The sequence below is a fragment of the Bubalus bubalis genome, chromosome 11 (assembly GCF_019923935.1).
Source record: "Bubalus bubalis isolate 160015118507 breed Murrah chromosome 11, NDDB_SH_1, whole genome shotgun sequence".
Lineage (NCBI taxonomy): Eukaryota > Metazoa > Chordata > Mammalia > Artiodactyla > Bovidae > Bubalus > Bubalus bubalis.
Genome location: NC_059167.1, coordinates 67,524,080 through 67,551,958, shown reverse-complemented (window position 1 = coordinate 67,551,958; position 27,879 = coordinate 67,524,080). Strand labels below are relative to the sequence as shown.

The window sequence follows — 27,879 nt, the reverse complement described above, 5'->3', positions numbered from 1 at the left end:
TTTGCTTTAAATGGTTTTATTAAAAACTGTACCAATCGATGGAGGCAAAGATATATACACATATATGCACGTGAAGAACACACAGCCAAATATTCTGTACAGGTTTAGAAACAATGAGTTCCCATCCCCTCCCTCTCTTCTCTTGTCTCTCTCCCAGAGGCAGAGCACAGTGAACCCAGGTCAGCTAACCTGGGAGGGACAAAATGCTACATTCTCACTAGGTCTCCCCCCACAGCCCTTGTGGACCCAGGGATGGAGCAACCTGCTGGGCGATGCTCACAAAACAGGGAGAGGTGCTGGTCTGCTGTGCAGAGAGAAGGGCAGCACAGACTAGGAGCCTGCAGAGCTCCAAGCACCTTCAGCCCGAGAGGCTAACGCATCTATGAAGCATATGGCTTGCTCTGCTGTTCCCTCAAGGCTCAAAGTGCCCACCAGCCTTGGACACCCACTGCTCAGTGTCCCCAGGAGGCTTCACAGGCTAATGAGTTAAGGAGTCAGCCTGAGCAGTCTCTCACCAAGGTGTCCCCACCCACACACAGAGGGGCCCTGCAGCACCAATGTGCAGAAGCCCCCACAGAACCGATGTGCCTGCTTCTGCTATCCCTCACTTGCCCCACTCCACTGCATCAGAACTCTCTGTGTGCTAACCAGGACAATCACAGTGGCTCCCCAGCCCCCAAGTGGAGGAGGCCCTGGCTGGACTATGTCCCTCCTTGCCATGTCCAACCCATCCTTGGATGAGGCTGGGCCACTGGAGACAGACAGACAAGTCAGCTGGGCCCCTCTGAGCATTCAGGACATGCCTATCACATAAGCCCCTTGCTCTGGGGGCTTGAGGGAGGTGATCCTTGGACTGAGCAAGAAAAGGCCCCAGGGGTAGCCTCCCACCAGTCCAGGCTTTGAAGCAGGCAAAGATAGAGGAGGCCCAGTTGAGTCCTACAACTGTCTGAGTGAGTCAGACAGCTGGCCTGAGGGGGTTCCCTCCCTAGTTCTACCACCTTCCAGAAGCCCCTACTCTGGGGTTCTTAATGAGAAGAGTTGTTTTGACCCTGAACATCAGGCTTCCCTTCCCTCCAGGGCAATTCCTACCAGGGAAGAGTTTCCAGTCCCTCTCCCGAACCCTACCCTCAGCAAACCACAAAAGCTCCATAAGTCTTCTGTCGGTTACAGGTCAGGAGCCAGGTCAGACTCTCTCTCCAACTGATTCTCCACCCCCTAACTGGAGACAGCCAAGCTCCTGGGGGTCAGGGCTGGGGAGAGGGAGCCCAGGGGAGGGACGGGTCTCCTGAGGTTGAACTTGAGGAATGTTCAGACCAAGTCACCAGGCACAGGGGGAAGAGGCCAGTCTAGATCACTACACCAATTAAAAACAGCCAGCCAGGAGGAACCTCTTCCTCCTGGGACTATTCTACCTGCTGGGTTCTGGCGGGAGGGGAAGGAGGGGAGTTTCACATTTGGTCCTGGCTTGCTTAGGATAGTGAATTCGTTCCTGGCTTCATAGAATATGGAGACAGTGCAGTCAGACCGACCCTCTACCTAGCCCCAGGTGCAATGTTCAACTGAGCTTCTCAGACTGCAGGCTCAGTTCTCAGGACAGGCCACTGGACATCCTGCTCAGCCCAGCAAGGTCTCTGAGGCTGATGACTTTGCCTAGGCACCAAGGCCTGGACCATTTATTTGCGCTCTCACTCAGCTCACATGGAAAGTCTGCTAAGAGGGGGTAAAAGTGGCTGGTAAAAATAATCCTGTTTTCTTATGCGTGCCACTTGAGGTATACCGGCACCCTGCCAGTCACAGCCTTGGTCCAGGAGAGGGAAAAATAACACATGTCCCATGCAATTCAAAAAAATGGTGCGAAGACCCACAGGGAAGGCTGGACTTCACAATGGTCAGCCTATCCCAGCACCAGTCTCCATGCCTGTTCCCAAGAAGGAACCTATCTTCTTAGCTGACAAACCATGGTACACACCCTGAGAATACAATTCTGACCAAGAATAGGTAGGTAATACCTCTAGAATATCCAAGCAGAACAAAACCAAGGCTGATGCACAGTTTGAAGTCCTTCTTCAAGCCATTGAGAGCTCATAGGGTACCTTTGTGCAAATTAGGAAAGGCATCCTTCCTGTAAGTGGACACAGCCCAACACTAGGGCATACGACTTAGTGAGCAGAGCATGGGCTGGATTCTAGCTTCCATCACCTTCCTCTGCCGGTGCCCTTGTGCCTGACCGTACATCCACATCAGTGTGTCCTTCAACAGGAACGAAGACCTCCTCTCTGCACAATCAGAGGAGCTGGGACTTGTTCAGATATGAGAGTCTGCTCTGGACTCCTCCAGTTTCCTTGGGTAGCCCTGGGGCCTTCTCAGTCCAGGGAAGCCATCTTTTCTTCGGGCCTTGCTTCACCGTTAGCACCAATGTTAACCTCACATATGCAAAAATGATAATTTAATTTCTAGGTGTCTGGTTAACAGATTCCCTGAATCTTTTTCAGATTCCCCATGTCTGCTCTCAGAGCTGCCAGGAGGGCTGCTTTAAATTCTCTCCATTAGTGCCACAGCAGGGAGAGAAAAGAAGGAGTTCAGAGGCAGCGGTGATCCTGCTGAGTTCCAGAGCTTGCCTTTCTGGCCTGGCTGGAAGCTGAAGGAAGACGGGAAATGTGCACCCAGCTTTGACAGTTCCTCACTCTAATCACTGTCTGTTACTTTAAAAGACATTTCAGCTGACAAAGCCACTGTGCTGGCTTCTTCCTGGATCCCACTAGGTGTGAGAAAGGAATGGGGATAAAAGGGAGGAGGTAACTGGTTTCCAAGGAAACCAAGGGGTCTGGGTTCCTCTAGGGCTTACTCTTATGGGTGGGATGGCCGCCTGGTTTCCCAGCACCTCCACAGTCCGGTCCTGTCTCTCCCGGCCCTAGAGTCTGCTGTTGGGGGTGGGACGCAGTCTGTTGGCTGGCTCTTTCAAAAGAAAACCTGACAAAGGCACAAACTGCTGGCTACACCACGTTGACTGGCTATTTGGCTCCTCCATGGTTGATACCCAGCCAGTCCAGGGCAGCCAGAGTGGGCAGTGGTTCTGCACCTCAGGACCAATCCTGGGCTTCCAAGTGGGACCAAGGCAGATGTGAGGCTTACCCAGAAGTTGGTTCATTTTTGCGGCACTTTTTGAGGGTCCATGGAGAAACCCAACCCTCCCTGAGGTCTGCTGGAGATGACAGGGGCTGGGCAAGAATCCCTGAGCCCTTGGGGTGGGCGATGGCTGGGCCCAGTGAGAGCCCAGACATGGAGCTGGCTGACCGACCTAGTGAAGTTGCCATGCACAGCTGGAAAGCCCCTGGCTGATGCCCTGGGGTGGGTTAAAGCAGTGTGACTCGTCGGATAGGGGCTCCATTCACGGTGGAAGGCTGATAGCTTTGGTGGAACCACAAGTCTAATCCAGCCTCCTATTTCTTAAGTTCCTGTGGGAAAACTACAGTCCACTCATGGGAGATCACTATCTGGTCATCTTCAACAACCGATGACAGAGGATCTACTCGTCCGAGCCCTTAGGAGGTTCCACGTCACAGACACACGAGCCTCTACTTCAACAGTGTTTGACAAAGGCCCCCACTCCTGGTCGAGGCCCTGAACGGGGAAAGAGGTCCTGCTTGGGTATGTCTTATGTACACAGAGAAATTTTTAAAATAAAAACACAAAACAACAACTTCACAAGACGCAGTGTCAGTCCTCGCCGGTGTCCTTCCATGGTGCCCGTGCGAAGGGGGCAGCCCAGCCTCACCTGGGGCCTGCCCCGTTCCTGTTCTCATCTCCATTCAAAGCCACGTTGTGTAGGAAGAGGAGGATCTGCCACCACACGCGATTTCGGTTCTGCTGGTGCTAAAAGGAAAAAAAAAAGACGATGTAACTCCTAAATGCAACCTTAGACAACAGCTTATCATTTCCAATGCAAAAGTTCAGATCCACATGTCCCAGGGCAGCACCTTAATCCCATCAGGACAGCAAACTCGGGGGCATGGGGGATTTGGGGGAGTGATGAGAGAAGTGGCGACAAGGGGGAGATAGCAGCGTTCTCCATATACAATTGCAGTGTGAACGTTAAAAAGAAAAGACCAGGCTCTTTATGCACTGTGCACAAGAGGATTAAACTTTTTCCCCTGCTTGCAGGATTTTCCAGAGTTTAGCCAAGTGCTGCTTTTAATCAGATTGGCTCCTGAGCCCCTCAAACCTCAGCTGCACGAACAACAAACTTTCTTCAGAAAGAAAGAGAAGAAGTGCCCCCCTCTCTCCCCCAACTCCAAAGTAACACAGAGAACAAGGGGGAAAGAGGGGGGGGAGCCTCCATCTGCAAGTGATTTGACACTGTGAAGGTCAAAGGGTTAATCTTCCATTTAAACCACACTGCTGAGGCAGCAAAAATCTGATTTCATCCAGTGCAAACACGCACACACACAGACACACACACAGACACACACAGACACACACACACACACACTTGGGCGCCTGCCCTCTCTCCCTTCCCAGCATCTTCAGCTCCGCGCTGCCCTTTTTATAGCCGCTCTTGACAGTAAGCCATAAATAATCCCTCTTGGAGCGCTTTCCTACTGACTGGAGCCAATTAAACGTTAAGCAAGAACATACTTGAAAACAAAACAAAAACAAAGAATGCACACTACTCTCTGGAGGTTATCCCAGGTCCTACTGTCAGGCAGGGAAGCTTGGGGCAAAGGTCAGGGGTCAGTGACTCACAGGACTGTGGCTGGTGCCCCACCCACACAGGTATTGGCAGAGGCCCGGAGGGGACTGAGGGGTGCTGGGAGAGGCGGTCTTTGTTCTCTCTTTATCTGCCAGGGCAGGAGGACGAGGCTGGGGCCCTCTCCACGGGGTTCTCAGTGGACAGGGGAATAAAAACCTAGTGTGCAAAAAAGGGAGCCAGCACAGAGGCCGGACTTGGACTGCTGCAGCGCCCTGGGCAGCAATCACGTTTATGTGAGGTGTGCGAGTGTAGGGGGAGCTGGAGCCCCTGCAGTCTTTAACCACAGCCCCAGCCCCCACCAGGCAACTCCCAGTCAGCTGAGCAGAGGCTAGAGTAAGTCAGTGGCAGAGTTGGAAAGTTCCCAGAGCTTCCCAGGAAGGTCAGGCCCTGACCCCCTGACCTGTCCCCAGGCAACTGGGCAGGTTGCTGGGTTCCCTGTCATCCTGCCTGAGGCCACAGAGAGAGAGGAGAGGTGAGATGTCAACTGAGGCTGACTTCAGGGCCCTGTCCTGTATCCGTGTCCCCACATCTGTAGCAATAGCATTGCTCTTTTCCCTGCAGAAGGGGAGACTGGAAAACCCAGAAAGTTGGAGGCACGGCTCCTGCTAGGAAGGGGAGGGAAGTCAGGGTGTGCCACAGAGGAGGCCTGGCAGACTTGGACTGGAGAGACTGATGACTTCCTTGTGTTTTGTAAACAAAGACGAGTAAAAAGAGGAAACACACCAGGCTTAACAAAATCTGGTTAGAGTAAAGCAGCGTGAAAACGGACTCAGCTGCAAACCTGAAGACTCAGGCCTGCCTGCAGCAGCTGGACAGAGCACCCCCTCCTCCTGTCTCCCCTCTCCAGCTGCTACCCAGGACAGGTGCAAAGGTCATGGGTGGAATAGGAGGAAAGTCCAGGAAAAGACTGGTCTCTAGGGAGGCCAGTCTGCTGGAATTTAGAGGCTCCTCAGGTGCCTCTTTGAAAAGGCCAAGTAACAATAACAACCATGATCCAAACAGTCACGGTAAACTGAGTGTGTCAGGTTCTGGTTTATGTCCTTGGTTCTCAAAGTGTGGTCCACAGACGAGCAGCTTCAGCATCAGCTGGGAGCTTATAAGAAACGTAGACACACTGAATCACAATGCTTTTTTTTTTTTAAGATTTTTTTTTTATATGGGCTATTTTTAAAGTCTATTGAATTTGTTACAAGATCTCCAGGTGACTTTAAGACATATTAGAGTATAAGAAGAACTGCTCTACACACATTAAGCTCCTTTGATCCTCTCAACAACCCTATGACACATGTATATATTGTCATGCCCATTTTACAGATGAGATCATTCAAAGAGTTAGGAAACTTGGCCACATAGCTAGTAAGTAGCAGGGATGGCCACATAGCTAGTAAGTAGCAGGGTCTGGGTTAAATCCAGACCACCTGGCCCTAGAGCAATGTCCTTACTCATTACCACTGTGCTCCAAGTGCCACCACATACCCTTCTTTATACCAGAGCAGGCCCTCCCTCTTCCTATTCTCTAAATCATCTCAAAGCAGCTCAAGGGCCAAGGAAAGGAGATCACAGCTCTACAATTTGGGGCCTGAACCAATCCCATCTCTGTAGGCCTCAATCTCTCCCCACATTCCCCTAATGGGGGCCACTTGCCACTCTGGGTAACTTTCTAGGCCCGCAATCTTTGTGGATAAGGCAAGAAAGAATCCTCACTCTAATCATGGCGGGTTCTGCTGCTGCTAAGTCACTTCAGTCGTGTCCGACTCTGTGTAACCCCATAGACGGCAGCCCACCAGGCTCCCCCGTCCCCGGGATTCTCCAGGCAAGAAAACTGGAGTGGGTTGCCATGTCCTTCTCCAATGCATGAAAGTGAAAAGTGAAAGTAAAGTTGCTCAGTCGTGTCCGATCCTCAGCGACCCCATGGACTGAAGCCTTCCAGGCTCCTCTGTCCATGGGATTTTCCAGGCAGGAGTACTGGAGTGGGGTGCCATTGCCTTCTCCGATGGCGGGTTCTAGGACCCAAAAGACAGTGGTATTAGACTGGAAGGTGGAGACGTTGCTGGGAGACACAGACTGGCCTAGGTCCACAAGGGACCAGCCTTAGGAAGGACCTAGGTTCTGTGCCTCTGCCTGGGACAGGCCTCGGGGCTCCTGAATCAGGAAGGAGGCACTCCAGGCAGTGGGTAGCTCCCCGGGGCCAGGAATCAGAGGACCTGGGAGGCTGGGGTCTCTCACCAGCCAGCCTGAGTCTTCCTTCTCCTCATAGGTGAAGTAGAGGTACGGTATTAGTGGTTCCCATACCTGCTGTGTCACAGAATCCACTGAGGCGCTATTGTAAATACAGAGTCCTCAAGTCCCGCCCAGAACAACTAGGGCAGAATCTTTAGGGAAGGGCCCAAGAATTTGTATATTGAAATGCTCCCCTGAGTGACATTTTTTGAAATCAGAAGTAACATCTATTGTCTATTTTAGTCATAAAAATAATACATCTTAACTGTAGAAAAACTGGAATACAAGAAATTAGAAAGGAGAAAATAAAATCACTCATGATCCTATAGCCTAGAAGAAAACATTTCATGATTTGGTATTTTCTTTAGTCTCTTTCAATCTCCTCCCACCAGAGTAATGACTTGGCGAAGCTGGAGGTTAATCCTGCCCAGGTGCTTCTAAGGCAGCCAGGCCACACAGGCATTTAGAAACCACTGAGGTGATTTCCAACCGTAAAGCTTGGTGATTCGGAGTTTGTCACCCACAGTCACCTTCAAGATTATAAGTCAGAGCTCAAACAACTAAATCCAGCCTGATGGAGGGTCTAGGTGGGCTTGGAGAATAAGCTGCCTAGTACAGGGTCAAGCTGGCTGCCTCGGCAGCCATAAGACACAGCAAGACCAGGGCCTGGGAAACCATCTACTGCCCCAGCAACCCTTTCTGTGAGCATGAGCAATGCCACACATACCCCACCCAGCCTTCTCCTGCCACAGGGCAAGCTCCAGAAGGCCCTTTTCTGAAAGGACATCAAATTGCCACACAGTAAGAGAACCAGAATGCCTTGATTATGAAGAACAACGATAAACAAAATGCTTTTGTTTTTAATTTTTTAAAAAGGACATTACTACTAAAAAAATAAAAGAAAAAAGGACATTACTAGAAAGGAAAGAAAAAGGACTTGAAGGGAGGCCAGGGAGAGAAAGAGTAAGAAAAAAGGCAATCAACATTCACTGAACCGGATGAGGTACACAAGACACTGAAACATCAGAGCACATGGATGCTTCCAGGAGAGGGTGTCCAGGAGAAAGGGAGAAGGAAAGGGGAACCAGGAAAGAGTGCGCTTGGCCCCTGACTCATCACCTGAGATCAGAGAGTGCTGACCCCTGGCACAAGGCTCAGCTCTCCCAAGCTGCTTGGGACCCCTCAAGTTTGGGAATCTACAAAGAATGGGGGTTCCCAGAATGCACAGCCAGGGTATCCTCAGGGGTAGAAGACGGGCTCAGAAGATGAGAAGCTGATGGGAATTTAACTGTACACCAGAGCTCTCAAATTTGGTCCAGAAGGTAGGACCAAGGCGCGGAAGGCAAGAATCGAGGTGAATGCCCCAAAAGAAGGGGTCCTCACATGGTGGATAAAAATGCTCTCTTCAGTTAAGAAAGCACAACCAGGATGACAGACCTGGGGTTCTCCTTTCAGCCCCTTTCCTTCTGTGGTCGGGGGATGAAGGCAGTCAGCTGACAAGTGTTGGAGTCATTCCCACCATGTGCAAGGCACTGTGACTGAATACCCAGTCATTCATCCTGGATGATGGGGAACACGTAGGGCACACAGTAGGCATTCAACAAGCACACTGCCCTGACTATAGAAAAGTCAGCGTTCCAAGATAACCTGCTTGTCTGAAGCCAGGAACAACTGATGTCTGGCCAGGTCTGAAGACGTACCTGAAGTGATAGGATCAGCCTCTTGCCTAGAGAGAGGCCCAACTATTAAAGGCTTTTTTACTTTTTTTAAGAGCTGGCTGCAGTGTCTGACAAGGTTGTATTACACATATCAAACTCGGTTTCATCGCACATGGCCTCTGCTCTAAACACAAAGAGTGTTCCCTGCTCTCCCCTGATAAGAATCTCCCTCTGTCTCTCCGCTTCGTATCCAGTTCACACCCTCTGGGGACTTTGTGTGTCACCGGTGCACCAGATGCTCCAGCAGGAGCCAGTTCACCCTCAAAGAATTGGGTAAAGAGCAAAGCTACATTGTAGCCCTGATTTCAAAGAACCAAACACACAAAATGCAAATTGACCAAACAGATCAGTTTATAACAATCTCATACCTAGAAGGCTTTCTTATGGTCTCTTTTGCTCCTCACAAAAATCTGGGCCATAGGAAAGGCAGGTATTATTTTCAATCCCATTTTACAGATGGGAAAGCAAAAGCTCAGAAAAGTTACCCCTAAAGTTAGTTGGGAGGGGGTGATTCAGATCCCTGACTCCAGAGCTGTGTTCTTTCACTAAAATATTACAGTGTATTTATTCACATTATGAAAATGATATTAACTGTTCAAAGAGAATCACCACCTAACTGCCCCCCGCCCCAGTATGTTTAAAGAAATTGTTTCCAGATCATTAACTATTCAGTAAGGATGCTGTGGACTAGAAAAACAATAAACCTTTCAGAGGCAGAGCTAACTGAAGATCAAACAGAAATAAAGCTAAAACTGGTCTGAAATGTTAACTTCAGATGTTTCTCTGAAACCATGCTCAGTTTCTTTTAAAATATAGGGCAATACACTCTCTATAAAATGTCGTTTTCCTACTGCACCTCTTTCCTTTCCCCATCAACTCTAAACCGACCATGGTGAGGCTGAACCACAAAGCCTTGCTGTTGACAACGGGCTAAGGAAGACTTCGGGAAAATTCCACATACAAAAAGTTGGGAAGATGTTTCTGTTTGATTCAGCAAACTTTTATCAGGTACCCAAATGAGCTAAGAGTTACGAAGGACACAAAGATAAGCAAGCTGTAAGCCTTGTCTTCAATTATTTTACAGTCTGAAGGGGAGAAAAGCAAGAACTCAGTTTCACAGGAGGCAAAGCTGAGCCGAGGTGGAGAGTGGGACCTCCATCAGATTCTCACCTTCTGGGCTGTACCTGCTGAGGAGCAGGGGTGGGTGATGGGAAGACCATGGTTTTAGGATCAACAGCGTTACATGGGCATGTTACCCCACTTCTCGGAGCCCCGGCTTCCAATAACATGGGGGTAATGAGGTGTCGAAGTACAAGTTTGCTGTGGTGCTTAAATGAGAAAAGCATCTGTAAAGCATTGGGCCAGTGGCTACTGGAGCAGCTCCCCAATCCCTGGTGAGGACAAGGGAAACCTGGTCCAGACTCGACTTTGTGGAGCAATTCCCTCGGCACCCTCAACTCAGAGCACCTGCCCCAGGAGCACTACCTTCTGGGCAGGCTCATGAAGCCTTGGGGGAATCCCTGACTTTTCACTCTGAGATGGGCCATGGCAGCCGGAGGCAGCTGGGTTCAGAATTCCAGGCTGCCAAGCTGGGCAAGGAATTCTGAGACCCCCGGGGCAGCCCAATGGGCCCTGTGGGCCTACTGTCCCAAATTGCTTTTGACCCAGATACCAAGGAACAAGCAACGTGGCAAAACAGAAAAGGAAAACTATTCTAGCCAAGAGCTTCCTCAGCCGAGCCGGCAGCACTAACGGACGTTGGAGCTATCAGTCACCCCCATGGCAACATCAGTTGCTTCTCCCAGAAGGGCAGCCTGGGCCCAGCTCAGTCCAAGATAGGAGGGCTTCCTCTAACATAAGTGGAGGCCACCGGCTTCAGTCCTTGGGGGTGGGGGATCGGGCTGTGCTTGCCACCCATGCCCCAGAGCCTTGGGTTGCCCCTCCGTGGCCTGGAGACAGGAAGTACTGAGGCCCTGACCCAGCTGCCCCTAGGGATGGCTCTGTCTCCCCCAGTCTAAGAACAGCTCCTTCAAACTACTGAGCAGCTTCTTAGGAACTCAGAGAGGAAGAGGGGTATGTGTGCTCTGGTCACAAGAGAGGGAGACACATACGGCTGATTCATATTGTTATACAGCAGAACTAACACCACGTTGTAAAGCAACTATACTCCAATTAAAAAATAAATAATTATTTTTAAAAAGTGAGGGAGAGAGGGGAGTGAGGAGGGAGCAGGTCCATTGTGGATCTACAAGGAGGGGGAGAAGGAACCCCCAAGGCTCTACCTCCCGACCTGAGGCCTTAGCAGCTGACTGTCCTCATCCCGCCCGGGGCCACTCCCTGGACGGGACGGTCAAGCAGAGCACCGAAGGCCAGACTTTTCTCCTCACCCCACACACTGGCTGTTTCTGTACTGGTCATAGAACATGCCCTCTTGGTTGCCAGACACAGATCAAAAGGCAAACCAGACTTGTTTCTTTGTCCTTCTTTTCTAATGCCTCCTCCAAATCCCTCCCTCCCATCACCCTCCCTGCCCCAGGGCGGGGAAAAAAAAAACCCAAAGCCAACCCCATCCCCACGGCTTGCCTTGGTGGGGAGGGAATGGACTGTCCGGAACTACAAGGCCCTTCTCCTGGAAGAGAGAGTAGTCAGGTGCAGAGTTGTGTGGGGAACTCGGCTCTAGTCAGCCACGCTGATGACTCAGAAGCTAAATATAGCGAGCGATATAAACAGAGCCAGCCACAGAGCAAACACAGGGCCCCCAAGCCCCAGCACCGGCTCTCACGCACAGCACTCTCCACAGCCCCTCCCCCAGGCTCACTCTTCCCCAGGCACTGTCCGAGGGGCACCTCCCACTCTGGGGCTGGCTCCTAGGGACCCTTCTTACCCTAGAGAGAATCTCTGGGGCTCCTGCCCTGGGCTTCCCCATCTAGAGCCTGAACAACTTTATTAGGCATAGTCTGAACTCCAGAAAACCACTCACCAACAAGGACAGCATCCCAAAGGGTCAGGAAGCAGTGAGGGGCTCCCTGAACAAAAGATCCAGGCTGCTGGCAGAGAAGCTACTAGTTAATAAACCAAGAAAACACCAGCTCAGGTACAACTTCCAAAAGAGCTCCCCAAGAACTCCAAAACCAGGTCCAAACAAAATCCTAAAACCCATTTTCAAAAGTGTTAAATTGTCTAGGCATTAATAGTTATTGTGTGTTAGTCGCTCAGTCGTGGCTGACTCTTTGCGACCCACTGGACTGTAGCTCTCCAGGCTCCTCTGTCCATGGGATTCTCCAGGCAAGAATACTGGAGTGGGTTGCCATTCCCTTCTCCAAAGGACCTTCCCGACCCAGGAATCGAACCCGGGTCTTCTGCATTGTGGGAAGATTCTTTACTACTGAGCCACCAGGGAATTAATAGTTAAACATATTACAATTTCCAAAGGGCTTTCACATCAACTCTGCAAGGTGTGTATGAGAAACTGAGGCTCAGATAAGTTAGTTACATGATTTGCCTATGAACACAGGACTCATAAGGGACAGAGCTGGGATTTGAAACAGACTTTGCGTCTAATTCCAGGATCCTTTCTCTGACCTTACAACTAAAGATGGTTTCCACTGAGTGGCTGAAATTTTTCTCAGATCTCATTTTCCATAAAGTCTAATTACTATTCAGGGAATTTCCAAATCTGACTCTTCTGAATGGAGCCACCCCTGATCCAAGTGAAAAAGCCATTTCCAACAAGAATTTCAATTCTCCTGTAGCTTTACTCACTCAATGGTCTCCAGAAGCCACTTTTTTTTTTTTTAATGATTCTTGGCTTCTTAACACTGCCCAGAAACATACTACAAAGTTCAAGATGGTGCCATTGGGACAGGAGACTTTCCTAAGGGGAGAGGACACCAGCTTTTTTCCATTCTTTGACTCATGTTGGAGGAGACCACGGCAAGGGGAATGGAAAGAAGCTGGGACTCACCTCTGGGCCAGAGCAGCCCCTGAGCACAGGGAGGAAGCAAACCTGTACTGCCATGTTCCCTGAAGAAGCTGGACAGACAAGAAACACCAAGGCACCATCACAGAGCCAAGGTCAAGGTAGGCTAAGGTCACCAGACCACCACAGAGCACGTGTTGCAGCTAAGCTAAGCTCACAAAGGAGCAAAGAGGGGAATCTTTCACTCCTGACCCAGCCAGAGGAAGTTAGGGGTGTGTGACCAGTTTTGGAAAGGCTTTTTATCTCCACTCACTCTGCCACCAACTCTCTTGCTGCTTTGGAGACCCAAAGCATTGACAGCAAGCACAGTTTCTGTCTCCAATCCTTGCCCATTGGTCCAGAGAAGCCATCCTGAAGAGATCACCTGGGTAGCCAAGCTAGACCTCCATCCAGCAAGCTCCTTGAGAAACATGCTGGGAGGGTTTACAGCCCGCAGTAACCAGCACCAGGGGGAATCTGGAGCATGTTGCCTGTAGGGTCATGCTGACACGCTCACTTTGCCATAATGCCATCCTATAAGGCACTACAATCATCACACCCTTCCCTGTGCTCCACATCTCCTAGGGCTTCCCCTCAAATAGAAAAAGAAGAACCGGAAATGACTGACAGTCCAGTGATTAAGACTCCATGCTTTCACTGCTGAGGGCATGGGTTCAATCCATGGTTAGGGAACTAAGATCCCACAAGCCTGATGTAGCCAAAAAAAAGAATAACTGAGGTCCCTAACCAGGGACAAAAGGCAGAAGCTTCACCTTCCCTACAGGATTCGGGGACCCATGGCCATTGTCTGGCCCTGGGACACCATCCCAGACCTGAGAAGAAAGGAGATGGCCAGGCCCCTTCAGCCTTCTTACTGTGTCTTGAGTTGTCTTTCCTGGTTATCTAAACTCAACCCACAATGATGGAGACTGATCATCATTCCCCCAGGAGAAATGTACAAGGACAAGGCCCATAAGTGAATAGCTTAGAAGCCAATTTCTCTGAACAGGGCGGGTGGAAGGGAGCCCATAGGAGGCAGCTCTGCTTAGGGACTAGCTGGACAGGTGGGCTGGAAGATGCACTGTGAAGTGACAAGAACAAATGTGGGGGATGATCAGGATTATAGAGACAAAGGAAACAAGCATTAAAGAATACCTACTGTGTGCCTGGAACTCAGAGAGGTATTTTCTCACTGAATCTTCATGATCAAATTCTGTGATATTAGGTCTAATTTACAGAAGAGGAAATAGGCTCTGCCAGATCAAGTGTCTTCCCAGTAGCTGGTAGCTGGCATTCAAACCTGGGCCTTCAGACTTTGTATCTGAAGCCTCAAGACTTAACCCTAAATTACTTCCACCCCTGTGCCTCAGTGTCCTGCTTGCAGAGATGAGGGGAAGGAATAGGGAAAGAAGGTGAATTATAAGAATGTAAGAGTGACAACAGTTTTGTGTGGATATGAAATATTTAGACGTTAGTTTATATTGTAATCAAGTTCAGAAAATGACTCACTTCTTAAAACTAGCTGCTAAAAGGCCCTACACATGCCAGCACTCCATCTGCCCATGGCCATGATCCCAGTCCTTCCCACAGGATGGGCTCCCAGGGAAGTGAGCAGGGTGAGCGGGGAGGAGGGGGATAAAAGTAAGAAGACTCCCATGGACAAAAAGCCTGGCTCTTTGCAATGGAAAATTTGGGAAAACCAGCTCTTGGCCTCATTGGCCGGCCTCCTGCCACTGCACGGTAGGAGAAGGTAGCTGGCAGGATGGTGAGGGGCACAGGGAAGTCAGGAGCCAGCAGTGGAGGAGGTGCAGAGCTGAGAAGACTCTCCTCTAGTTCTCCTCCCACTCTGTGGCTCTGCCCCTCCTCCTCCCAAGCTGAACCAGGCCCTCCAAGAGACAGCTCTGCACTGGGGTCAGTGATGCCAAACAGCAAAGGGCAGGGTCAGACCTTGGCATCAGGGCCAGCTTCTCCTGTGCGGGACTGAGTTGGGAAGAAATGGCCCTGGGCTGAGTTCTAGTCCTGTGCCAGGGCTGGACTGGGCAAAGGAGGTCTCCCAGCCTGCTCCCAAGCCTAGAAGGGCTTACCAGTGGATGGTGGAACATTCTGGGAAACAGCTGTTGAGAGAGATCAGATCTAATGGGAATCCAGAACACTGCCTTCCAGGTAAACCCCCAGGTGAGTCCAGGAGACCCAGAGCCACTGTGTCCTCTATCAGTTGCAGCACTGGGGCTAGGAGCTGCGAGCTCAGGCCAACCACAGGCCTACACAGCCAGCGTAAAGTGAATGGGTAGGAAGAAGGCCAAGAGGCAGAAATCAAGAACCAGAGTGGACTGAAGGGAAAACCCTAAGCCAAGTTTCCACAGAACAAAGGAGGGAATAGGGGCTGGAGCTTGGAGCCAGAGGAGGCAGCCAGGCTGCCTTATTATCTAAGCACAGGACCACCCTCTCTTCCTGAGGGACTGGGGGATCCACGAGGACCAGGTCTAACCCCACGTTTCCCTCAGAACCCCTTGGCAGAGATGCTCACCTTGGCAGAGACTAACCCCTTATGGCTGGATCTCAGGAAACCTAAACTCAATTTGTCTCCCCACCCCACCTCCTGCCAGGTGCTGGCCATGTTTTGGTCCTCAAGTCAAATCTATTATCAATAGCTCTCCTCTGGTCACCTGAATTGCCCCGTCTAACCTCAGGGTCTGCCCAATCATGGTGGATTAATTATTTTCTTGATTTCCTGATATACAGTCAGATATAGACACACATACACACACACACACACATACACAGCCGACTAGGCAAGGACACTGTCCCAGAGGCAGGGAATGTGTTCATTTCCAGGTGGCATGACTTTGCTTCAGTGGTGGTTGTACTAGCAGGGATCCAGCCTCAGGCTCCTCTCCCCGCCTTGGCAGCCATCCAGAAAGTCAGCCCAGGGAGGAAGAGTTAAGTGCCCAGGGGCCGGGCCAGACTGCCGCTGCAGAGCCAGGCAGCCTCCAGCCCAAGGCACAGAGGGCTCCTCCACACGAGCCCGCCAGCCGCCGCCTTTGTTGATGGGCTCTGCCACAAGCTCCGCTGACACGCGATGCTCCGCCCTGGCGGGCTGGTGCCAGGCTGCCCGCCGAGCACCCGGTCGCTGGTCTGGAGAGACTCTGAGGTACACAGTCTCCAGAGTCCCAACCCTGGTTTCCAGACAGAGACAATGAGGAGCGGCCTCCCCAGCTGGAAAGTGTCAGGTTACAACTGGTTCCACCACTTTTCCCAACTCAGACCCGTCCAGGCCTTGGTTATCCGTTTCCCACTGCACCGCAGCCAGGTACCTCCGACTGTCCAGTTTTCCTCAGCACCATGAAAATCTTCCCCTTAGGTCTGCAAGGGACCATCTCCCACTGATGAACTCAATAAAATATAGTGTGTCAGTCAAGGCTGCAAGAAGCTATGCCATTCTCCGCAAGAGACTGGAGCATTTCCCAGGGGCCTGAGCTGAAAGTAGGTAGATAAACAACTTGGATCTCAGAGGTGAGAGCAAGAGCACTCATCCAGCCAAGCGCATTCTCGATTTCCAGTTCAAGAGAATCACTGTAACATGGGGCCTTAAACGTGGGGCCTGGCAGAGAGAGTTGCTGAGGCAGGCCCCAGCCCCACAGCCCCAGCAGATGCACACCACCTCCCCCCACCAAGCCCCGGTGCCTACTTGCTGCATATGAAGCCGATGGAACTGGTCTGCAATGCACTGGAGTTTTCGGGCAATCTGTATCTCTGCTCGATGTTGCCACTGCCCTTCAGGGGGTTGCTCACCAAGGGGCAAGCCTGCAGGGAAACTGGCAGGAAGGGGGAGCCGGTAGCCAGCATTGCCTGCAAAGACAGAGGGCCCACATCTCAGCAAGCTCCACCACTGCCCCATCTTCCCCATGCCTGCCACCCCTGGTCAAGACCCGGGGTCAAGGGTAGACTCTAGTATGGGAAGGGAGAGGAACTGAGCCTGCCTTTCTCAGGGCACTCTGCCAAATGTGGACAGCCTGACTTGCCTGCTGCCCAAGAGTATGAAAGCTGATGCCAGGCTTTCCTTCAGCCCTCCCTTCACTGGCAGTGCCATGGCAAAGGTAATAAGTGTGGCTGAACTTGCCAACCTTCTGTCCTTATTTACCCAGCTACGCTTGACCACAATTCATTATTCATTATTCATATAGTAGTAGCAGGCTGAAGCTCTTCTCTAGAAAAACATTGGAGGCAGCTCTCCAGAGATCCTGAGTTGAGCAGAGCAAGGGACAGAGAAAGAAAATCAGAAAGTAACCTCACTTTTTTAGTGTAGCAGAGAAAGGCTGGTTTCAGGCCCTGAAGCTCTGGGCAGTGGCACAAAAACATAGGGAGAGAAGACGCCTCTAAGCCACAGATTAGCCAAGTTCCTCTCTGGAGCCAGCCCCAGGCCAGACACCTAGACCTGCTCTCCTCACTGACCAAGTGCTGGTCACCGAGCTGCCACTAGGGGCGCCCGCTTGCTCCCGTCTTTCCCTCCTCCCTGCCCGCCTGCCTTATCCATCTTCTCAGACTCCTGCCAGAACTACTTTGCCTGAATTGTCCTACAGTGCAGCTCCTTCTGGGAATAACTGTAGCGTCTCCTCAATCCGCTCCATCAGACCCAGCAAGATAGCCTCTGAACCACCCTTCCCTCCATAAGCTTTGTGCTAAATGAAGAACACTGGCTATTTAACCCTGCCCTTTTGCCAGAGGAGGGCAAATTGCTAATAAAACCAACCACTGAAGCCCACAAATGAAAGGGTCTTATCTGACTGAGCCTTGGAAACAGCCCCTTTGCTGGCAATGAGCCTAGGCAGGCCCAACCTCTTTCTCCAGTTCCCCTTCCAAACACAGAAAGTCCCAAGTGACAACCGGGGTGGGGGACCTTTTGCCTCCAGGAAACTTCTCTCCCAGAACAAGCTGGGTTTTCCCCTTCAGTGTCAACAGCGAGTCACAGATCCCCCAGCCTTCTCCAGGGCAACACTAGCCACTTTACGGAAGGTACATCACTATTACGACACAAAAGGCTGGGCCACTCAACAGGCCATAATATGTAAAAGCCAAGACCCAGGTACCCTTCTTCCAACCCAAGGAGACACCATGGACCCAAGGATCCCTCCAGAAAGGGACAAATGAACAGAAAAGAATGGCAAGGCCAAAATCTGTCCTGCTTGTGGCCTGAGGAGCACAGGCAAGCAGCAGTATATGAGCAGATAGACAGCAGGTGAAGAGTTGAGGGATCAATAGCCCCTGCTGCTCAATTTGGGGAAGGAAATAGCAAAGAGCAGGTTTGGGGAGGGAAAGTCCCCTCTTTTCCCCCGTCTCTAAGGGAGGAGCCCTGAGGCTAAGAGCACTCACCATAAAAGAGTCGCTGGGGCTCCTCAGTCACCCCACAAGGCAGCATGACACCCTGGCTCGGGGAAGCTGGGCTGAGAGTCTGAGTAGCCTTGTCTTCCTGGCTGGTGGGTCGAAGCCCAGGGCCACAGCAGTGTGTGAGAGGGAAGAGTTGCAGACGGCTGAGGGGGCAGTCCAGCTGGCTCTGGGCAAACAGGTCAGCAGAGAGCAAGCTCCTGGGCTGGGTCCCCGGCTCCCCATCCTCGGGCTGGAATACGTCATCCTCCAGCTCCTCCACACACTGGGGTGGCTCCATCTCCCCTGTGAGGGTGCAATGCAGGCATCCGGGAGGCTGCCCCCACCCAGGCTCTACCTGGAAGGACTTCCCTCCCTTTCCTTCTTTCCTGCTCCCCCTTCTTATGTGGAGAAGTGGGCTCAGGCACTGATGACAGTCAGCCCTACAGATAAAGCATTGCCAAGGGTGACAACCCACCCCCAAATGTGGACTGCCTTGCAGTTCCAGGATTCTCCATTTCTTCCCTGCGCCCACTGGGGGCCACCTTCCCCTCAGCCTCCTCTTCTGACCCAGGCTGGTCACAGTCACACAGTTGGACTGCTACTGACTCTCAGCCATAGCAGGGGTATGGTCAGCTGCTGCAAGCACGGAGGGTACCTGGAGAAATGTCAACAAGACTAGCCTCTGTGAGTGGCTGTGGGAGGGCAGAGGGCGCTGTGACTGGCTGTACCCACAGTGCTCACCCACACACACACCCCTTTGCTGGCCTGAGGAGTACCATCAAGTTCTCATCTCAGTCTGAGCAGAGCTCCAGGCTGGGCAGCAAAAACAAAAGCCAGCGATCCTAGCCTGGCCAGGTTCCCTCCAAACCTGCTAAGCCCCGCCCAAGACTCTAGTCTCCACCCGCTGCTTGCTCAACACAACAAACAGGCTCAACGATGTGGTAAGAGTGTGTCCTGGGAGAGAGAGGGGGAGAAAAACCCAAGTTAGTCATTGCAGCTGCCCTCTCAGCAGAGTAGAGCTATCTGCTTACCACAGCTTAGCCGAGAGGAGAGGTCCAGCAACCAGCAAAGTGCCCAGAGTCCCCCAGCTCAGTGTGGAGTCACTAATCTCCACAACTTCAAATCCTTCCCCACAGCCTACCATTCCTGCCAGCACCGAACCTGAGATGGGTACAACCTGCCTCATAGAAGGAAGTGAAATTCAGCCCTCTCTCTGTGACCTCACTTGCTGTCTGAACTCAGGCTGTTGATATGAGTTTCTTGGTGATAAAGAAGTTCCACTTGCTCCATTTGATGGCTCTTGGAAGTATGAGCTTGCAGTCACCCAGCTTCTTGTGCTCAAAGTCAGTCCCCTATACATACACCAGGAACCCCTCAGGGTCCCTGGGGCAGTCAGAAAAGCAACCACCTGAGTGGTTAAGGATACAGAGAGATGGTGTTTGTCACTGCCAGAGTCAATTAGAGGTCCCCTGGGAATTCTGTCTTCCAGTCTCTTGCCCTTGAAGAACAAGCCAAATGGTCTGTGGGTTGGTAAAGTACTTAGAGGAAGCTCAGTTAATTCAAGAATCTTGGCTTTCTCAAATGCAAGCTTTCTTTAAGGTGCCTGCTTCAACTCTCCCTCCATCCCATCCTGTCCTTGAGCTATCTATGGTCCCTATCCTGCCTGCCCTCTTCCCTGCCCACTTGGATGGCAAAAAAAAGGCATGTGGAGAGAACTAGTTTGTCAGTGCCAGGAAACAAGGCATCCTGCAGAAAGGACCAAGCGCTGTCCTACCAGTCACCTGGCAGGAGCTCCCCTCCTGCCCTTCCACCTCCTCTATGCAAGCTGGCAATCCCAAACTAAGATGGGGCCCTCCAAAGCCAATAGCAAGCAGCAGTCATTGTCTTGGCTTTTCCTTTGAAGCTTATCACCTCTCCCACCCCCTCCCAGCACAGCCCCAAAGTTCAGCCCTTGCCTGCACTGGACAGTGGGGGAGGTGCAGCCAGAGGTGTGGGTCTGCCAGTCTAGGGGGGCCCTTCCCACTCTCCACAGGAACAACAGATGGCTCTTCTGCAAGTGGGAGCCTTCAGAGGGGTGCTGGGCAAGATCAAGTGCAAACTGGGATACAGTAAAGAGACTTCTCCCCTTCCCCTGAACTGAAGAGGTGGTGTCCAAACAGGCAACAGGAGGGCACTTCCTAAATGCACTACCAGAGAAGTAGTCCTATCAAGGAGACCTAAAACCTGCTGGAGCCATCCCAGCCCTTAAGGACTCTAACAGGGATGCTGAACTCAGACTCCTCCTCCTCCTCCTAGGAGAAGGCAGTAGCCAGACATTCTGAACCTCTTCGAGGGCTAAAATCTGGGAACGCACACATACACACACACACACACACACACTCACACAACACACAGCAGACCTGGGTGGCTCCAGGGGAGAATCTCGGCCTCCGAGTCGTGATGCCAGGGTTCCGTGCCAGGGTCCAGCGTGACGAGCACTCGGGGGCTTGGCGCCCAAACTCAATTGGGAAGGAGGGGGGAAAGCCCAGCTGTTAAGGAGAGGAGCCTTCAGACTCCGCAGGGATGTAGGACGTCCCACAACTCCCTGCCCTACCCCAATGTCAGATCCAGAGACCGGGCCATTCTCGGGCGCCCAGATCTGCTCAGCGGGGAAGCGCAGGTTCCCCTGCCCACCTGGACCCAAGTCATTAGAGACTCAAATGCTACTAGCCCCGCATTCCTTTGTGGAGCAGCGCACCTACTTGTGGGTTCGGTACCCCGTTCCCACACCCCAGTGCCCCAGTCCATGGTCACTCCAGACGCCCGCAGCCCAACCCTTCCCGGGCCCCCACGCGCAGCGCGATCCTCTCCCCCACTTCCCCAAGGAGGTGAGATCCAACTCCGCCCGGCCCTTGGCCGCCCAGGCGCTCACCCGGCAGCTGCGGGCGGCGGGAGGCGCGGGCAGGGGCGGCGGCGGCAGGAGGCGGGCAGGCTCGGGTGGAGGCCACTCTGCACCTCGCGGTATTGTTTCCAAAATACGCCCGCTCGGGGCATCCCGCAAACAGCTGATGAGGCCCCGCCTCTGGAGCGTCACACGGATGGCTGGCCAATGGAGAGTGGAGCCCGAAGTCCCGGGCTGGGCGGCTGCCAGGGACTGTCACGATTGTACTAACCTTCCCTTGGAAACATTGCAAGGGACCGAGCCAAATTCCGACCTCCGCCAGAAACGCAATTGGAGCGCCGTCGCCCAAGCAAACTCTGTTCCTAACACGGACTTTGGAAGCACTCGAGAGCCTTTTAGTCCTCCCTGTTAGGCGGGAGATAGGGGGCGCCAAAGTGATTTTTGTCTTCTCTTTCATGCGTATGGTCTGAATAATTTCGGCGCGTCCAGAAAGGGAGAGGAAGAGAAGGAAGCGGGGAGATTTTAGATGATGAGGCTGGCAACATCCAGAGGGCCCAAGATAAGGGTGCCGATGGATCCCGGCCACCTGGTGGCAAAGCATCTTCCCGGCTGCTGGGCAGGTCAGAAGCAAACTCCAGCCCTCAAAGCTGTAGGAAGCTTGAAAACATGTGTGACTGACACTGTTATCTCGAGTGACATTCAGATCAAACATATCCAAAGGGACCCACAGGCTCTCTTCTTGACTGGGAATGGACAGTCAAACAAAATTAACATCTGGCTGAGGAGAGGAGAGATCAGGAATGCAAGGGCTGCTCGGGCAGTTGACACACATCCTGCTTATGGCAGCACTGAGAGATGGTGCTAGGGCTGCAAGGAAAGCAACGTGTCCTGCAGACCACCTACTATCGGCAGGGGAATCTATGGGCTAGTTCACAAACATTTCTTAAACACCCACATTGTGCCAGGTACTGGGCTAGGTACCAAAAACCTGGTGCCTGCCCTCAGGGAGTTTACAACCTACTTAGAGAAGTAGACCAGAAGATAATGGAAAGCAACATGAAATGTGGTAATGCCAGGGATAATGACTGCTGGGAATGCAAAAACATTCAGAATGCTAAGGCTGGGGAAGGCTTTAGGGAGGTGGCTTTTGAATTGGACCTTGAAGGATGGGGCAATTTTTCAATCAGGAATACCAGATAAAATAGCCAAGACCTAGCTTTAACACAATCAAATGCTGAACTGGAGAATTTGTCAAGGGATCAAGGGCAGGGGGACATATAGGATCACTGGGTGCACACCTGGACTGAGGAAGGGTGAGCATGAGCAGGAAGGTTCAGATCAAATTACAGAGGTGTCCCTGGAATGGCAGCTGAGGAATCTGCACTTTATTCCAGAGGCATAGGTCAGCCAGCAAAGATTTCACAGAAGATGATTGACTTGACCAAGCCTGGATTTTAGGGAAGATAAATGAAGAGGCCAGAAATCAGTGAAAGGGAGCCAGTCCCTGCAACAGGTTAGGTGAGGGATGATGGGGCTTGACCCTGGGGACAGTGGGGACTGGCAGTGGGGACCACCAAGCTGCTCTCTCTGAGTTTGTAAACTCAAATTTAAGCTAAATGGGTCTGGGACTCTTAGCCTAAAGTCTCCTTGTCTCTTTTTCCTGCTCATTCTGTCCCTAACTCCTTCAAAGGGTACCTAAGAAAGTGGACCAGGCATAATGAGGGCTGTGGTTGCTAGAGTAGGAAAATGCTATCCCCAAAAGATGGAGAAGAGGGAAAAGGGAAAGGGGCAAGAGTCAAGTTTGGCCATCAGCCTGGTCCCCATATAAGTTGACAGATGTCCAGAAAGAGGTGCTGGAGCCAAATGGAGGTATATTATTTTACCAGGAGGCTTGGCCAAGAGGAGTGTCAGAGCTGGTCAGGGTGACCTAGCAATCCTGCCATACATGAGCAGATGAGAAGGCCAAGACCAGCCTCCGTGCGGGGCACTGAGGAGCTCTCACCACATTGCTTAGGTCTACACACACCTTCTTAGGTCCGTCCTTCTCTTCTGACTGGCTTTCCTCCTGGGGCCGTATCTCAGGTGGGCCAGCTGGGCCTAAGGGCATGACTTAGGGTCAAAAGTAGAACTGAAGGGCAAACCAGGTCTGAGTCTGTCTTCTGGGGCAACACAGGCCCCAGGGTACATGGGTCATCCTGATCCACTTGAGCTGCTAAAGCTCTGTCTGCCTTACCACAGCCCTGCAAGGTAGAATTGGGTCCACAAGGCAAGGAATCTGGTAGAGAAAGCCTATAACCTAGGGTCCATGTATCGACCAGGCTCACCAGGGGCTCCTCAGCTTTAGGAGAGAAACTTGCTAGATTGTATTTGTGGGTTCACACAAGCATTTTTGTGTGAGGGTGGTGGTTCTAGCTTAGGACAGTTTCCCAAAGGGGTCTGTGACCCTATAAAAGCTTTAAATTCGCCATTGTAGGGGAGTGGAGCTAAGGAGCAAAGGGGATCATTTTAGTGGATCTGAGCAGGTTGGAAGATAGAAGGGTTATACCCTGTAGTGACATTTCTTCACAGGCCTCTCTACCAGGCCTTCCCAGCTTGCCCCCTTGGGCTCCCTGTGAAAGACACCCATAACTTGGCCTCCATTGCTCTCAGCCTCTAAGGTCAAGCAGCAGGGGTCCAGCCTTATGAGCTAGAGGAACCAAAAAAAGACTGTCAGGGATAAAGGGGTCAGGGAGGTCAGAAGCCTCACTCCCCACTTCTCATCACTGTCAAAGCAGACCCCTCCCCGTGCCCTTTCTCCCTTCCAGCACAGGATAGACTCTGCAGCCCAAAGCGTCAGGACCTGCTGGGCTGGAGATCTTGCCTCCAAGTCTCCTACCAACAGCAGCACCCTGGGAACAGAAGAATCCTGGACTTGTGGTTCAGAGCACATGCATCTTGCATCCGCAGCAGAATCTCTTTTCCATCTTTCTCTGTTGAAACCATTCTTTGCCCCAGTTTTTTGCTTTTTATCTTTTCCTCTGCTAACTGATGCTAGCTCTGGGAAGCAAAATTTTGCCCAAAAAAAAGCCAAGTTACTCCGAAAGGCATCAGCTGGGTGCCTGAGAGGGAGGCACGGAAGACTGGGGAGGGAATGCAAAGAGTTAAGGGGAGGCTGCTTTCAGCAGAAGAGAAAACCCAGCTCCCCGTAGAAAGCTGCGGAGCTCTCTCCATTGTTTCACCTGGCTATAGGGTTTCTCTCTGAGACAAGGAATGGGCTCTAAAACTCTAGTAACTGGATCACTGGGAAGGGAGGTTTTTAAAAAACACCAGCTGACAGCTGAATAATAGGAATTACCAAGCAGGCCGCCCTGGGGTTACTGAGGTTTGTAACTCAACCCCTAGGGAGGGGTTAGATTGGAAACTGATTTATGTGTAAGGTGGGGGTCTTGGTGGAGAAGCCCATACTGCTCGACTCTCTTGCCTTTTAACTCCCTCTGGGAGGGATCATGTGTGCAAGAAAGGCCAGGAACCTGGAAGGCGTGGTGTCCTTCCTTGGTGGACTTGCTCTAACAGAGTGAATTTATCTCTCTGTGCATTATTCCATCTGTGTGCAAAGCAATAGTCTCTTCTGAGTTGCAGAGAGGTGTTTGTGTGTGTGTGTGTGTGTGTGTGTGTGTGTGTGCGTGTGTGTATGTGTGCACGTGGCACAGAGGAGGGGCAAGGGGTTGAGGAGGGAGGAGAACCTACCAGAGCTGACAGAGTGGCTTCTTCTAACTGAGTAAGCAAGTGGAGAGACTTGATTCCCTAGTCACTGAACTCCCTCCTTACCAATCACTGGAGCTGCTAAGTCATTTTCAGTCATGTCCGACTCTGTGCGACCCCAGAGATGGCAGCCCACCAGGCTCCCCCATCCCTGGGATTCTCCAGGCAAGAACACTGGAGTGGGTTGCCATTTCCTTCTCCAATGCATGAAAGTGAAAAGTGAAAAGGAAGTCGCTCAGTCGTGTCTGACTCTTGGTGACCCCATGGACTGCAGCCTACCAGGCTCCTCCATCCATGGGATTTTCCAGGCAAGAGTACTGGAGTGGGGTGCCATTGCCTTCTCCGAATCACTGGAGAGTGGGGTTCAAATCGAAAAAGCGTTGCTAAAGAGAAAATATTTAGGAATTACAAGACCTGGATGTAAAGGGAAATGCAGAGACTGAGGCTACCATGGGAAAGCCGAATGGAACCTAAAAGATTAGGTGAAGTTTGGGATCACATGCGTTACGACAGTCAGTACACAGTTTTGTTTTGGGAAATACTCAAAAAATATTTGCTGAATGAGTGAATGAAAGTGCCTCTCCATATTTAGAAAATAGAAATAGTCCTGTGTTTGAAGAGTGGGGAAAAAAGCTGCAGTGGGAGATTTTCCATGAATGCCCTATCTACATTGTCTTGGCTTACATGTTTCTTCTCACCAGCAGAGCCTCTCCCTAAGAGGCACAGCTGATGCCATCAACATCTTGATACCCTCAGACTACCCTCCTCCAGGTCTGGCACATGACAGAATTTGCTAACCTTATGGAGACAAATTTACAGAAAAACTATAAGCACGACCCTCAGGAAGTGTTCTCGCCTCTTACCCAGTCCAGCACTCAGCCTGCTCAGCCCATGGAAAAGAAGTTGGCTTTATCCTGCCAAGGAATTAAGAAATCCAATCAAAATACTCTGCCTTTTACTCTACTCCTCCCACGATGCATCCTCTTTCCTGGGCAAAGTTACATCAGTACATTAGTCTCCTTGGGACTGGCACGAACATCTCAGAAATTTCCAACTGAGGCCAGAGTACAATCAGTTGCTATCAAGGAAACCTGCCACCAGAAGCGCCAGGGACCTGTGCTTTCCAAGCTCAGAGCCTCTCAGTTTTTGAATCTGGTGTTCAAGAGGCGCTGGGCCAAGAAATGAGTTGAATCAGCTGTTTCCCAGCCAAACGCTCAACCCCCCGCCATCCTGGAGTGGGAGAGGGCCACTATCTGAAAACGAGCCAGGTGTTCACTTACCCACGTGTGAGTTCACCAGACATTTGCTGAGCACCTGCCACGTGCTAGGCTCCACGCCAAGAGCTGGAGGTGCAGATAAATCCCTGCGGGGATCACTGAATATATCCGCACCCTTTCATCCCAAACATGAACCCTCCTCATCTGCACACCTACACACAAGCTCAAAGAGAAACTGGGGGTAGGAGGAGGGTATGGCAGGAAGAGCTGCAAAAGCACGAGGTAAGGGAAACCGGCCTTTCCAGGAAGGCTGAGCATCCCCAGAAGTGGTCTTGCCTTTCCTTGCACAGAGCGTCTGGGAAATGCCTGATCCCCTGCTATCATCAGGCCAAGTAGAAAGAATTCAGTTCCCAGCTCTGCCATCAACAAGTGACCTTCCAGCACTCACATTTACATATTTGCTCCTACAGATTCAGAGGTGGCATAATTTAGGTAAACAGGCAGGCTGGGTAGGGGTTAGGACTTTGGGGCAGCACCACCCTCTTATCCCAATCCTGCCTGAGGTCCCTGGGCTATAATCAAAACAATTCTCACCTGTTGAGCACCTACTGAATGCCAGGCACAGTTCATTTACTCCTAAACAATCCCAAGAGGGATCTATCAACATCGGTGCCATTTTACATTCAAGGAAGCTAAGGTCACTTCTCCAAAGACAGGCAACAGAACCCTGATTTAAGGTCACATCTGTCTGGCATGAAAGCCAGTGCTTACATCCCCTACATCTACTGCCCAAAAGACACGCCCAGCCCCTCCCGACAAGCAGGATTCATCCCTCTTCCCCCTCAATAACACACTGTCCCCAGTGCCCCCAAAACTGGAAGGCCAAGCCAGAGGCAGCCTAGCGAGGTAAATTCCAGCCTCTCTCAGTTGCAGACACTCCCACCACCGCCGCCACCTGTGGCAGAAGCGATTGCATCACCCGCAGGAAGCGGTCCAGCAGCCCAGCCTCAGCTCTGGGGCACATTTTCAGTTCCTGCTTCTATCCTTGCTTACATTGAGCACACTACCTTATCTTTTACTACCTTATCTGTTACTCCTGCGCTGTCCCTGTGGGTTCAGGCTAATGTGCGTGTTTGGACAAGGGACTGTGGTTTGTTATTCGGATGGGTTTGTAGGGACCTACTGGGGCCACTCACCCTTTTCTGAACGCTGCTGGATGGGGGAGAGTAAGTCAGGCTGAAGGGGCTTTGCCAGCCAAGAAACAATCAGAGATCCTGTAAGCTCAAAGAAAAAGTCCTCTTGGATGCAGGAGACTAGTCCCAGGAGCCACCATTACCTCACCTCTGACTTTCTGTCTGGTCCGCGTGGGCTTCTCAGGTGGGCCAGAGAGGAAGGGGCTGTAGAGCTTGCCAACACAGCTAGGATGTCTCAGGCCCATTAAACAGGCAGACACATGGCTCTGGGCTTTGCTGCGCTCTCTAAATGGTTATGGAATTTTCTGGAACTAAGGATAGATCTTTGCCCCCAGAGTTCCTCTTCTGCCCATCCTGGACTTCTTTCCCTCTCTGCCAACTTCCTTTTCTCTATCTGCCATGCAGATTCTGTCTCCTTAACCTCGCTTCCTCCCCTGCTTTCCTTTTGCATTTGTCACCTCTCTCTGGCCCCACCTTGGGCCACAGCCGCAGCAGTCAGCCTTCATGAGCTCACAGAATGCTCAGCATTTCACTGGAGTCATCCTGTGTGGAGGATGTCTACCGCTTTTTTAAAATTTATTTTTACTTTATGGTGTTTTACTTTTAATCGTATATTATTTAATTATGTTCATAACCAGTCATTAAAGACAAAAGAAGCAGAAAATACAGCAATGTTGAAATAAAAATTAATGAATCTGTTGTTTCACTTTAAGATACTCTTTACCATATGTATAAGTTGCATTCATCCAAAGTCCTCATGTAGACCAATGAGCTGTCTCCAGTTCTAAGATGCTGGTCTGTCTCAGAGAAGGAATGGAAAAGGCTGCTTCTTTAATG

The 27,879-nt window shown here is 51.4% G+C and overlaps 1 protein-coding gene across 7 annotated transcripts; it reads right to left on the bottom strand.

The window, feature by feature from the left end:
* On the bottom strand, positions 1 to 27,879 carry BMF (Bcl2 modifying factor). 7 transcript variants are annotated; one of them, XM_044925227.2, is made up of 5 exons: positions 27,767 to 27,879; positions 20,410 to 20,538; positions 18,017 to 18,313; positions 16,335 to 16,495; positions 1 to 3,873 (listed from the first exon to the last, which is right to left on the bottom strand). In XM_044925227.2, the coding sequence occupies exons 3-5, from the start codon at positions 18,306 to 18,308 to the stop codon at positions 3,772 to 3,774; spliced, it is 555 nt and encodes a 184-aa protein (XP_044781162.1). In that variant the 5' UTR covers positions 18,309 to 18,313; positions 20,410 to 20,538; positions 27,767 to 27,879; the 3' UTR covers positions 1 to 3,771. The 7 variants fall into 7 exon arrangements, with proteins under 7 accessions (XP_044781162.1, XP_006073091.1, XP_006073090.1 ...); XM_006073029.4 differs by lacking the exon at positions 27,767 to 27,879 and adding an exon at positions 20,922 to 21,083 and having other exon boundaries at positions 18,017 to 18,964; XM_006073028.4 differs by lacking the exon at positions 27,767 to 27,879 and adding an exon at positions 20,922 to 21,083.